Source organism: Paramormyrops kingsleyae, chromosome 15, assembly GCF_048594095.1.
Source record: "Paramormyrops kingsleyae isolate MSU_618 chromosome 15, PKINGS_0.4, whole genome shotgun sequence".
NCBI classification, from domain to species: Eukaryota; Metazoa; Chordata; class Actinopteri; order Osteoglossiformes; family Mormyridae; genus Paramormyrops; species Paramormyrops kingsleyae.
The window spans coordinates 14661691-14674711 of record NC_132811.1 but is presented as its reverse complement, the minus strand read 5'-3'; the positions used below and the strand labels follow the sequence as shown (position 1 = coordinate 14674711).

At 49.1% G+C, this 13021-nt stretch overlaps 1 protein-coding gene across 11 annotated transcripts in view; it reads right to left on the bottom strand.

Moving 5' to 3' along the window:
* Window positions 1-13021, bottom strand: part of pde4dip (phosphodiesterase 4D interacting protein) — a 65728-nt gene that overhangs the window by 20840 nt on the left and 31867 nt on the right. For 4 of the 11 annotated variants that reach the window (XM_023804492.2, XM_023804493.2, XM_023804500.2 and 1 more), the window contains exons 1-17: window positions 9527-11615; window positions 7142-7279; window positions 6872-6991; window positions 6691-6783; window positions 6243-6452; window positions 5876-6034; window positions 5682-5783; window positions 5462-5599; window positions 5199-5378; window positions 4572-4766; window positions 4297-4488; window positions 3416-3491; window positions 3171-3259; window positions 2957-3073; window positions 2738-2851; window positions 2518-2624; window positions 2189-2328 (exon numbers count right to left, since the gene is read on the bottom strand). In XM_023804492.2, the coding sequence (XP_023660260.1) occupies window positions 2189-2328; window positions 2518-2624; window positions 2738-2851; window positions 2957-3073; window positions 3171-3259; window positions 3416-3491; window positions 4297-4488; window positions 4572-4766; window positions 5199-5378; window positions 5462-5599; window positions 5682-5783; window positions 5876-6034; window positions 6243-6452; window positions 6691-6783; window positions 6872-6991; window positions 7142-7279; window positions 9527-10666 (3310 nt within the window). In that variant the 5' untranslated portion in view covers window positions 10667-11615. Of the gene's footprint in view, window positions 1-2188; window positions 2329-2517; window positions 2625-2737; window positions 2852-2956; window positions 3074-3170; window positions 3260-3415; window positions 3492-4296; window positions 4489-4571; window positions 4767-5198; window positions 5379-5461; window positions 5600-5681; window positions 5784-5875; window positions 6035-6242; window positions 6453-6690; window positions 6784-6871; window positions 6992-7141; window positions 7280-9526; window positions 11617-13021 lie in introns of those variants that run through there. The other 7 variants (XM_023804494.2, XM_023804495.2, XM_023804496.2 and 4 more) reach the window with 4 other exon arrangements.

Genomic DNA, 13021 nt, shown 5'->3' with positions numbered 1-13021 from the left:
GACATTGGTAGGGCCCTAATTCTTGCTTGCTAAACTACAAGGTTAGTTTGGGCCTGGGACTGACAATGGGATGATTAACATGGGTCAAAGTGGCCCAAAGATGGAGCGATGATTCAAATCAACTAAGACAAACTCACAGGATCATTGATGGTGTGTTTATTTAGCTTCAACATCAGGTGGAAGAAGGTGCGATCGGAAGCTTCCAACATTTTGCTTTATAAGTGCGTTACATCGTGGGGAAAAAATAACAAAACAGAAAACAGCAGCTCCATGTGAAGACGTTACAAAAAACATACAGTTTCCTTCTTGGTGTATTTTCGATGGTCCTTGTAATATAATCACACGTTTCCTTTCGTTTCTCCTCTAATGTAGTTGGGGGGGGTCGGGGGGACAAATGAGAACCAAATGGAAACTGAAGTGCGATGTATAAAATATCTGAAGACACTGGGTCGTAGTGGAGAAAAAGAAAAACAGCAGTAAGTACTTACCTGTGAGCTGTTTTTAAATGGAGAATGGAGAGGTGAAAATTACAAATGGAGTTAAAACTTAAGATTCAGGCTCGGCGCTTACTGTCAAGCATAAACAAGGTTAAAATGTGAATGTAAGATGCTCCCAGATACTTCATCTGTTATCTGCAGAGTCGAACTTCTGTGTTGCTCGTGGATAAAAAAAGGCCTGATCAGAATTCCAGTAAGAACGGGAGTAAGCCAATAGAAAGTTCCAACAGACTGGCGAATGGACTCAAATTTAGAGGTACTATCTTTTCTGCGACGGATGCGTTTTAGTAGCATGCACATGTGGTGTTGCACCTCCCGTTAGCGATGGGAGCACTCATGCTGCGTGGTTCATGCTCGGTTGCTGCAGGCACATTAACATGTTTCATGCATGCGTCCCCCAACCCAAACACCATTTCCTAACACACAACTTAACAAGAATCCATGCCATTCGTGCTAATGCTATGCTAAACGTTTTTGCTGAGTGAGGCCGGGGCCCGAGCCAAATGGAGATGCCTAAGCTTAATGGTGAAGGGTAACCATCCCAGACATAAAACCAAAATGAAAGCACAGGAAGTTGAAACAGAAAATTTAAAAGAAAAAAGGTGAGAGCCACTCTGTATAAACAAGGTGTGAGGAGGGTACAAGTACCCTAAACCCAACCAAGGTTCAGCCTTTGCATTCCGCACGCAATGCTCTGAGGACTGACTGATTACAGCCGTGTTTCCCCACGCAGTCCTCAGGGACCCACAGATGGCCCACGTGTTGCTCACTCTGAGCCCCGACCCGGCAGGTCCACACTCTTAGACTGTCTGCGGGTCCCCGGGAACCGGATTGGGAAACACTGCATCACAGCTTATCTCTGAAGGGAACCAATTCCCCACACTGCTTCCTTCTGGATACAGGTCTACGCACACAAGACATGGATCCCAAATGCAGGTTTGGTCAGGACCAACTCCTTGTTTATTTCTCAGCTTACCCAGAAGATTGGAAAAAGTTAAATAAAAAACCCAGTCCACATAAGTAAGAAGAATCAGATCAGATCACACTTCAACAGTCAAACTTCTCTAAAACAAGTCAAGTATTCAGGTCAACAAAACGTTTGCTCTTTTTTTGCTGTAATTTTTGTTTCCTCTTTTTCTTGCTGGCTCATGGAATCATTTACCCCTCCCTCCACCCCCAGTCATAATGAATATGTTTTTTAAAAATGCATGATAAAAGCCACTTAGGTGAACTCTGCAGAGGTTAGAAAATGTTATGGATACATCACATTTCAGCGGGCCTTCTAACCTTGCAAAAAGCATTTAGAAAAACGTTCTCCTTGCTGGCCTGCGTATGAAGGTGTAATTGAGTATGAATGGCCTATGTAGAAAACCAACTGTGCTTTCAAAACCTTACCACAAAGATAAGGCAGAAAAATAAGTACAGTACAATTAAAATGTTGAGGGAAAAAAAAAATATTGCACTAAATTCCATAACGACAGCAATTTGAAAATCAAGATAAAATACAAAAAATAAAAATGATTTGCACACATTGCCACTTTAGTTAGTAACATGACCAGACAGATCCCCAGGTTAGTGTAGGAATCACACCCCACTTTCATCGTTAGTGCACTATGCGGAATGAGCATTACTGCCCCCTGCAGTGCAGGAGGTCTTTTCCTGACGGAGCCCCAAACTCCGCTGTTTCCCACCTCCAAAATCAGGCTGCGCCTTGACTGCCCTTGCCGGTGCAACAGCAGCATTTCGGCTCTTTTCCAGGTGTGTCTCCAGTTGCCCACGAAGTGACTGAACCGCGTCCAGCTCTCTCTGCAACTCCCAGGTCTTCTCAGCGCTAGGGTGTCACAAACGACCAGGACAAAGGTAATACTAACTACAACCAAGACTTCTTTAGCATAAGGGCCCTTAATAAGTCTTAAGATCAATTGTGAAAAGAATCATAAATATTTGCAACACTGCTGATTAAAACCTGTGACGCTTTCAAGCTGTTGTTGTCTCTAAAGGCAGTGGACGGGACTCCTACCTGCTTGCAGATGTGCTGCCCTGAACCAAACTCTCGTACGCCCTCTTCTCCACCCTCACAGCCTCGTTGAGTCTGCTGTAGCCAGAAACCAGCTGCTCCAGTACGTGCTGCCAAGACACATGACTTGTGAGGTGACAGAAGACACAGTTTCACTTGTGTCTACGTTGCTACACTAAAATAAGAAATGATTTATTAGTTAATGTAGAAATCTCCACAGTACCTGATGACCAGCACTACCAGTGTCCCCCTGTTCTTCCCTGAGCTCTTGCAGCTCCTGTGTCAGCTTCTGGACCAACGGCACCTCCGATGGTTCCACCAACTGCTTCTGAAGATCCTGTTTGTGTACAAGAACCCACAGGACCATACACAGACAAGCTAAAATGAGAGCTGTGATGTTCAGGGTTTTATTTTTAGCAAAAAAAGGTCAACATTGTTCAACCTTGATGAGCTCTTCCTTGAAGCCTAACTTTCTGGTGTAGGTCTCCAGCTCAGTAGCCAAGGTCAAGATTTCCTCTTTGTCCTTGGCCAGAGTAGTGCGGAGGGCAGAAAGTTCTAGCTGTAGTTACAAGGATAAAAGGGGAATACGAGTCAGGACTGACCTTCAAGGGCTTCCCAAACTCACATGTGCCCATGAGTATTCCTGCGCCTCTTACTTGTGCCTCCTTCTCTTTCTTCAGGACCAGCTGAAGCTCGTCCCTCACAGCATGAATGTCAACTTGCAGGCCAGAGTCACTGTCACATGCTGTTCACAATGAAGAGAACACTCAGAAACTCATACCTCTATAAAAACAATCCCACCAACTCAACACCGATGCTCCGTATCAACCCCAAAGTATCGGTGGACTGAGGTAATCTAGACGAGAGTCTTCAGCAAGCTAGACCAGTGTTCCTCACTCACTTTTGTTCCCAGTGTCTGCTGGTTCCTCTGGCATGGAGGTGGTCATTGGTTCGTCTTGGGTACCATTCATCAGAACCTGCAAGGGATCACAATTTACAAATTCATGCAAAGGATAGGACACATGTGTGATATAAGCACTGTCCTGAAACTGTCAGAAACCTAATGTAACATGAGGTTCACTCACATTATATAAATGCTAATAAAATACAGCATTAATCTGGAGTATATTACAGGAAGCACAGGACACATGGTGACAAACAACCACTGCAGGGCGCCAGTCCTTCGCTGGGCACATACACACAAATGGGCAATTTCCATCCATCCATCCATCCATCCATCCATGGCCTGGTGCTTATCCAGCAGAGTATCCAGAGAAAACCGATGGAAACAGAGAGAGAATTCAAACTCCACACAACTCAGGACGGCGGAGGCATGAGGCAAGAGAGCTGCCAACTGCGCAGACATGCCACCCCATCACAGGACAGGCTGCCAACTGCGCAGACATGCCACCCCATCACAGGACAGGCTGCCAACTGCGCAGACATGCCACCCCATCACAGGACAGGCTGCCAACTGCGCAGACATGCCACGCCATCACAGGACAGGCTGCCAACTGCGCAGACATGCCACCCCATCACAGGACAGGCTGCCAACTGCGCAGACATGCCACCCCATCACAGGACAGGCTGCCAACTGCGCAGACATGCCACCCCATCACAGGACAGGCTGCCAACTGCGCAGACATGCCACCCCATCACAGGACAGGCTGCCAACTGCGCAGACATGCCACCCCATCACAGGACAGGCTGCCGGAAAAGGTCTTCAAGAGATCTGAAGCCAGTATAAGAAACCAGCCTCCTCTCCAACGCACAGCCACTCACCCGGATGAAAGACTCCTTCTCCCGCAGCCGGCTCTGCAGCCGGTCGATCTGGAGGTTTGGCTGTTCCCGCTGCTGTTCCCTCTGCTGGCTCAGCTCTGCTACTTCCAGCTCTCGGGCAGCCAGCTGTATGCGCAGCTCGTGAAGCTCACCGGTGCGATCTGAGATCACCTGACCCAGCCGGCTCACAGAATCCTGGGACAGGGGTAGGCAAAGTGTCTGCTGAAGGCTTCCCCACATTTAACATGTCAAGTCCATGTCCGGTCCGGTGGAGTTACCTTGATGTAGTGATCCCTGGTGCCGATGGCGGCGAGCAGCTCCTGGACCTGGCCCTGGTGCTCCTCTGCCTGTCTGGCACGGTCTGACAGGGCCTCCTGGAACAGGCGCTCCTTCAGCTGGAGGCGGAGCTGAAGTTCCTCCAGGGCATCGCGGCCATCCACCACCGCCTTGCTGAGCAGCGCCGCCGTTAGGTCCTGGCACGGGGAATGACGGCATGAGTAGGACCTCACCTTCTTCAAGTCACATTTTTCACAAACCTAAAGCACTCACTGAAGTTCCTCTACAATTATAATAAGGTAAGAAGAGAGGGGTTTTCAACTTGGGGTCTACACCACCTAGGGGTCTGTAGAGGACCTGCATGAACCCTGCAGAAACATCCTGTTTACAAAATACAAAAATATTCAAGGAGCTCCTTCCTCAAAAAAATAAATATTCAAACCCCACTCCCTAGCCCTTAGTTCTCAGTTATGTGATCATGCATTAGTGGTAGGGGGTCCCTTGCTCTGAGAAGGGTGGTTGAACACCCCTGATTTACTGTATACTCAAGCTTGCTGCTACCTAAGAAAGGTCCGCAGGACTCCTGGAGCAGGCCTGCAGCCGCAGTGGCGGAGGGGGCCCTTCCCTACCTCTGCCTCCTTAGCGCGGCTCTGCAGGGAGGCCCGCAGCTGGCTGATGATGGCGTCCCGCTCCTTCAGGCCGCACACTTGCTGCTCCTCTGCCTCCTGCTTCAGCCACTGCAGGTTCTTGTTGGCCTCTCTCACCTGCTCCAGCTCCAGCTCCCTCCCTCGTAGGACACCTTCCAGGGTCTGAGATACGCACGCCAAGTTAGACAAAGACACTTAGTTGCCTCCATAAGAATTATGGCAGCGTGTGATGGTGAGGTCTGTACCGTGATGGTCTCTTCGTTCTTGGACAAAACGTAGCGCAATCGCTCCAGGTCCCTCTCCTTCTCCCTCAGGGCCAGCTGGAGTCGTCGCGTGTCCCCGTCCTTCTCCTCCAGGCATTGGAATTTGTCATCGATGGCACGCTGGTGGGACACGACAGACACAATTGGTTACTGTGCAGGCAGTACTCACTTGCTCCCAGCAGGGAGCAGCACAGTGTCATACCTCCAGGGCTATGTCCCGCTCCTTGATACGCTCCTTCAGTTTCTGCAGCACTGTGTTTAGGGTCTTATTAGGTCCTTGTTGGTCCAGAAGCCCTAGATATTCCTAGATGAAGGAGGAAGAACATTGTTATTCAACAAGCGTTGCCATGCCTCCTATAAACAATAGATATGCCAACAGCATCCAGCTGTCCTGACCTGCACCATCTGCTCCTTGTTCCTGAGCGAGATCCTCAGCTGTTGGATAGTCTTGTCCTTGGCCTCCACCTCCGCCTGCTTCTCAATCTCCACCTCCTTCAGCTGGTCCTCCTTTGCCTGCTGGTTGGAGCGGGACCTCTGCAGGGCTCCCCGAAGCTCCTAGTGGGCGGGGGGGGTTGGGGGGGGGGGAGCACCAGTGTGACATTCATCTCAGTCACTTCTCTGCTAAGCTGATGCCGTCATGCAGTGATGAAAGTACAAATATGTATTAATATATAAATGTGAATATATTTCTTCCTTAAAGACGGCCATTTGTGGCTGTTCCTTTTCCCCGGCAGAGGAGCTGACAGCAGGAGGCGCTGTTTACCTGGTTGTGCTGCTCAGCGGCAGCCCGGTGCTGCAGCGCCTCCTCCAGGTCGGCCTGCAGTCGCTCGCGGTCGCGCGCCACGTCGCTGGCCCTCCACTGGCTGCGCCTCTCGGCCCTCTGGCTGCCCTGTAGCTCCAGCTGGGTGGAAAAGAGAGACTCCTGCAGGGCGAGGAGCTCCCTCTGCATCTGGGCCACCTCCCTGTCTGACATCTGGGATGCACATACAGTACACACGCCGAAGGGTTGGAGGGGGCACACAGGAGGAATAGGACACCCTAGAAGAAACCCTATGCATCTCAAGGGCCAGATGGTGTTCAGAGATAAATCAGTTCAATGACTCTCCACTTTAAATATTTCCTGCTGAAACCTGATGGGGCTGTGCACCTAGCCCTGTGTTGCCCCCCAGTTACAGGCACCCAGGCAACACTGTGTGGACCAGGGGTCTTACCTGCAGGTGCTGGAGCTGGTGCCGCTGTGTCACCTCTCTCAGCTTGAACAGCATTTCCTTCTGGCCCTCGATGACACTGTAGAGCTCCTGCGCCTGTATCACAGCAAGGCAATGAGGCACCTATCTACTAAACGTTTGCCCCACCCATTGCCCCTCCCCTTTCGGTAACCCCCCCCCCCACCTCTCTGTCTTTGGTTCCGGCCGTCTCCTTCAGGCCCTGGATGGTACGCTCCTGCTGCTGGGAGGCCTGCCTCACAGACCGCAGCTCAGACTCCATCTCGCACAGCTTCTCCTGCAGCTTCTGCTGGGCAGAAACGCGCCGCTGTGAAAAGCTGCACCCGATTCATGCCACCCTTCCCGTTCATGGCTGCCAGGTCACCGTCAGGTAGCGCCTTTTTTGAGTAATATTCAACCTAACTGAGGATTCTGGGTCAGCGCCAGTGGGGCCCACCTTGTTGCCGACCTCGCTCTTGTGGATCCGGGCCTGCAGTGACTGGACCTGCAGTTGGGCCTTCTGCAGTTCACTCACACACTGGCCAGCTGCACATTCGTACTGGTTCAGCTGGGTCTGCTGCTCCTCGATCAGGCTCTGAAGGCAGAGAAACACAGCGTCAATGCGTCAGGTCCAGGACTGGGGGTGCTGTGGCTCCGGTACCCATGATCCGGAGGTCACCGGTCCAACTGCCCTGGTTGGCAGACTGATTTCACCACTGTCAGAAAAACCTTTGCTTGTCACTGGGCCTGTGCCCCCAATCGTCTGCCACTTGTACTCTAGCTGTAGGCAAATGTACCTTTTAGTCTAATTTAAGGTACAGAAATGGACTCTGAGGAACATCCCCAAGGTGCAAACAACATTTATATACCTCTAATGGTACAAAAATGATCCTCAGAGTCAATTTCTGTATCTTAAAAGGTACATTTACCTACAGCTAAGGGTACAATTGGCAGACCCTTGAGGGTACAGACCCAGTGACAAGCAAAGGTACAAATCGGTACTCTTTTTCTGACAGGCCCTTAGTCCCAGTTTCTCCAGGGACTGGATGCCTCTATTTTTTCAACTGTATGTCGCACACGGATAAGAGAGTCGGCTAAATTAATATAATGTAGCCCGAAAGGAAGAGCCGGTCAAAATAGTGTCTTGGGGGGGGGTGGTAGACGACAGTAAACACCAATGTAGAAAGGATTTGGGGAATGAGTATCATTGATGGAAATTAAAGGGTAAAACAGGCCCAGTGGGACTGGCAGCTAACCAGAGTTTGTAATCGGGCAATAAGGGGGGGGGGGGGGACGACGACAACACTCAAACAGTGAGTTCCTAGCACAACATACGATCCAGCCGTCCACATCCCTAATCAGCAGCAGATTGTTTCCGAAATCCTAATCACATTCGGTCCTGTGCGGAAAATTAAATCCCAATGCCTGACAGATACTGGCTATGCTAGCAACTGACACTTCCTGTTTTCATGTTGACATCCAAGGGAACACCCCCCCCCCCCCTACTGAGAGGATATGGGAATCCTAGTAAGTTTCAGCTTCTTTCAACCGGAGTGGGTCACTTTCCCTGGTATTAACAGGCCACTGACTTTTTTTTTTTTTGGAATATTTCTGCTTAAAGGGGCTCACAATATTCCATTAAAGTTTTAAAACTCCATTGTTTTTTCCCCACCACACTCTGTCATATATAATGTGCTGCCCACACTGACCATAGAAATTTGATCTAAAAAAAATAAATAAAATAAAACACTGAACACTATTGCAGTCCATCCAGGCCAGCTGTGAAATTAGGGCAACATCAAATCCCGGTGACGACAGACTATGCTAGAGAATAAATTCTACTCTATTCTACAAAAAAAAGAGAGAAAAAAGACAAACGGTTAGGTCAGGAACGGTGACAAAACAAGGCTAGGAAGAGAGCTTATGTAAAAGTGGGAATGTTTACATGAATAGAGCACCATCATTTTAACTATCCATCCATCCATCCCTCCATCCATCCACCTAACTTGCAATTGCTTTTCCAGCACAGGGTTACTGCAAGCATGGAGTGCAGCATCTATTACTGTGTGGACAGACTGCAGATAATGAACCACAGAGAGAGATGTTATTGTAATTGTGCAGTGAAGCTAAGATTTGATGTGAGCGCACACGTAGCTTCTGGAAGGTCCAATGGCTACATTAACCCCCACCCCAGATTTAAAAAAATAAAAATAAAAAATTAAAGCCTCCTATGAAGTAACAGCATCCAGTGTTACATCACAGCTACACCATTTGGCGACCTTCAGATCAGCTCAGGTATGGAGCGAGAAAAAGGGCTGGTATCCCCATAGCAACCAGCTCGATGTAAACAAAATAAGTCGATAAGTGAGAGGGAGAAAAAGGAACAGGATGTCGGATGTACTCGCAGTTTCAAACACAACAACCGTTTCCATAGCGATATCCCTGTCACTGAGCTAAACGCATTCTCCTTGGGGACCATTGAGAAGAATATCAACAATGAATTACCATCATCCTAATGGGTGCTGCCTATCCACCGAACATGAAACACATGATTCATATGTCAAATTTGGTGATTTCCTAAAATAATATATCAAAGCAAGGTGCAAACTGAAGGGTGATGAACTGAGCTTGTATAAAGCACGAGCCTCCTCCACAAATGAGGAAAAACAATGAGTTTCCTGTCGATTCGTAATACAGGTGAAGTAAAATTGACAGGCATGGTTGTAAGCTTGACATCTGGGGTAAAATCAGATTCCATAAGCTGACTGAATCCCCCTCTAGGCTTGATGGTACTAGTGTGAGAGTGAGAGACAGAGGACTAACAATCGCTGGCTTCCGGTACCTTCCGTAAGCGGAAGGGCATGTACTCTGCGTGGACGTCCTGCCACAGGTCTTCCAGCTGCGGCATCTCCAGAGGCAGCTCCAGGTGGAGGCGAGGGGGGGAGCGCGAGGGCGGCCCACAGCACCTGCCACACTGCACCCGGAGCTCCACGTCGGCCATCTTGCCATTGCTCTCGGGGCTGACGTGCTTCACCAGGACGGGAAGCCTGCTTCCACGTGGACTCTGCACAGGCCGGTACTCAAAGTCCTTCACCAGCCTGAAGGCCAGTGCCAGCTTGCCGAAGGTCCCGGCCCGCTCGTCGACGGGGGAATCAGACTTCAGCTCCTCCCCGGCCTCCCCCTCCAGCTCCTCCTCCCGAGCAGGCACCTCCAGGGACTCCACGGACGACGCGGGGCTCATACCCTCCGGACTGCCATCGTCCGCGGCGGCCTTGCCCTCCGTCATGGGCGTCAATGCAGGCAGCGGTTCGTCGCTGCGCTCGCTGTCCAACACGCTCAGGGAGTACCGGGTGGACGGGCCGCAGGAGATGCTCCTAGCCAGCTTGCGGGGCACGCGGCAGACGGCCTCGTAGTCCGAGTCAGCCACACGCAGGGCGGCGCACCCCCTGCACCGCCGGGACCGGTACCCCGAGCTCTCAGACACGTGGCAGTGGTGGTGAGCTTCCAGTGTCTGTTCCTCATCTTCAGCCCAGGATTCATACGCAGAGTAGGCAAAGTCCTCCTGTAGCAGGGCACTGTATTTGGCGTCGGGGAGGTCAGACATGTCCACAGTGCAGTCTCCGGGCCCCCCAGGGCAATGGGGCTCCGCCCTGGGCTCCTCGCCATTGGTCTTCATGTAGAGGTTTCCGATGCCCTGTCTCAGGCGCTCCTTCTCCAGAAGCAGCCTCTGGAGGCGCTCGATGGACAGCGCCTCTACGCGGGCGATCACCGTGTCGAAGCGGTACATGCGCTCCAGCATGAAGGCGCACTTGCCGCAGGCGAACTCCGGACGGCCGTCGCGGGTCAGGTCGTGGCCCAGCACGTGGGACAGCAGCACCTGGAGGTTCAGCTTGGAGGCTGGGTGGAAGATCCAGCGCCGCTGGTTCCCGCAGAGCTCGCGGGCACAGATCCGGCACAGCTCCTTCATCCTGCCGTCTAACATCAGGGCTGAGGACTGATCTCTCAAGGCTTTCCCCCAGAGATAAGTTTATAAATGTGCAAAATGATAAAGCGTCTGCTTTCAGTAGGCTTCGGGACTAATAAAATACAATCAATATTCAGCTTACGGTACAGAAAATTAAAAAAAAAAACATATAATAATAAACCAGCCTGTCAACTCTGTTCTCAAATTTTCAGTGCAAAATCACCAGCAGGCAGTTATCTAACCACCGAAGTAATAAATATATAAATAAATAATATTAAATTCCTAACGTACAGTAAAACGAGTCATGTATATAGAGCAAACGGGTAGATTAAGGCGCCGTGCATCAGCATCCGAGACGGCGACCCTCAAGGCAGGATCAGCATCTACGTAACGCTATGCAGCGCCGGCCGTTACGGGCCAGAAGCCATGTCATATTTCGGCACTGTAAAAGCCACCATTGCTGTACCGATTTAACAATAAATTAAATAAAATACATATGTACACCGACGAAATCCTTGGTCAACAAGCCCCTTATATTGTTGGTTAGGCTAGATCGTATCGAATCGCTTGTCATGCAGAACCCAAAACGAAAAAAGAAACAGAGATCTTCGTTTTAACAGGCTCGAATGACAGTCCATGTCCCGATGACAAACAAACGTGGCGTGCTGGCTTCATCGCTGCCGATCCCGAGAAAACGCGTCTGGTCAGGTTCGCCTCAGAAGGGCGAGTCCTGCACCGAAGCGCACACAGGATCCCGTCTCTCTCGTTCGCGGCATTATATATCTTTTAAAAAGTGCCGACGTCCTGCCAAACCGCGGTTTCGTGATTTGCTTCCGCCAGCAGAGACAGAGGAAGAGCAGGCTGACATTTACATACGGGGGAGAAAGCGGCTATCAGGCGGCAGTGATGTGGCAACATTGTAACGAAGCTCCCGCGGAGCGTACCATCACCGCGCCGAGGGGGGACGCTGCCGTACCAGCCGCCCAACTTCGGCATCATATCATCTCCGCCCCAAAAGGGACCTTCATCACTATCACCGCATCACATGTTTATATTAAAAATAAATGCGTTCAATAATCCGTGTCGGTCGCGGTGAGCTGAAAAAATGACCCAGAAAAACACTGTAACCGCCTGTACTTCCACAGTCCGTCCTAAGCGGTCATCCTGCATATTCCGCCGTCTATTCGGCGTCTCCTGACTCCCCTTTAATTTTTCGGCTGTAGCGCGGCGTAAATGTTCTAAAATATTCAAGGCTCGTTCTCCATACGTTCTCATTACAAAATTTCAAAATATAAGAATATAAATGGCCTCGGCGTAGTTCAAAATGTCAATTTACCAATAAAGACTATAAATTATAATAAATTTTTAAATTTTCCTCCTTCCTGTTATTCTATTATGTGTACTATTATGATATCTTCTTTTTCGTGTTCATATTCTTCTTCTTCATATAATAATAATAATAATAATTATTATTATTAATTATGGGATCATAATATTATAATATTATGGGATAAGGCCTGGGATCAGTCCTGCCTAAGACTGGATAAGAATTTCAAAGGTGGATGGATCGATGGATGGATATATCGAACAAGCATTTTGCAGTAAAACTACACTGTGACTTTAACTAATAAAACATAGTTAATACTGAACCTAAATATATTTCTCAATTTGAAATTTGGTTTCTCTATGGGATTTCATTTTATCAATTCACACAGAACAATCATTTTTGCTTATGTTATTTCAGATACAAAACATGTTTTTACAACCATGACAGGGAACTGCACTGTGAAAATGACTGTTATCATAAGAAAAGCGGCGCTCCTCACTGTGAACCTTCCAAACAACTTAGATGGTGGGAGTCAGACCTGTCCCACTAAGGTTTTCACTTAAAGACCATAAGTCTAGCATCATGTTGTGCTAATGTCTTTGTAATACAATGGCCGGCAGGAATGGGGTGTCTAATCACAAGGTCGCGATTTAGACTTTCAGTGCATATAAGTGTGTGTTTGAGGGGGGGTCGCTGCACGTCACAAGCTTTGTAGAGAGGCGTCACTAAAGGCCATTTCATGAGACAGATAACAGTGATTATGGAGCCACGCACACTCAGGGGTGGGTGCTGGTCCCAGAGCTCAAACTCAAAGAATTATGTGAGTAAAACTCATATCCATGCCTAAGGACATTCATTATTTTTGTCTTAGTTGCTTGACTTTTTGAACCTTTGCTGTTCTAGAATGTTCAGAAATGGGGGAGGGAATCACATTATTACAAGGCTGCTTTGTTATGTTAAAAAAAAAAAACCTGCCATTTCCCCAAATGATCCTGGATGATTTCCGAATCTCTCTTCACAAAGTCGACGATGAGCTGTGGAAGCCC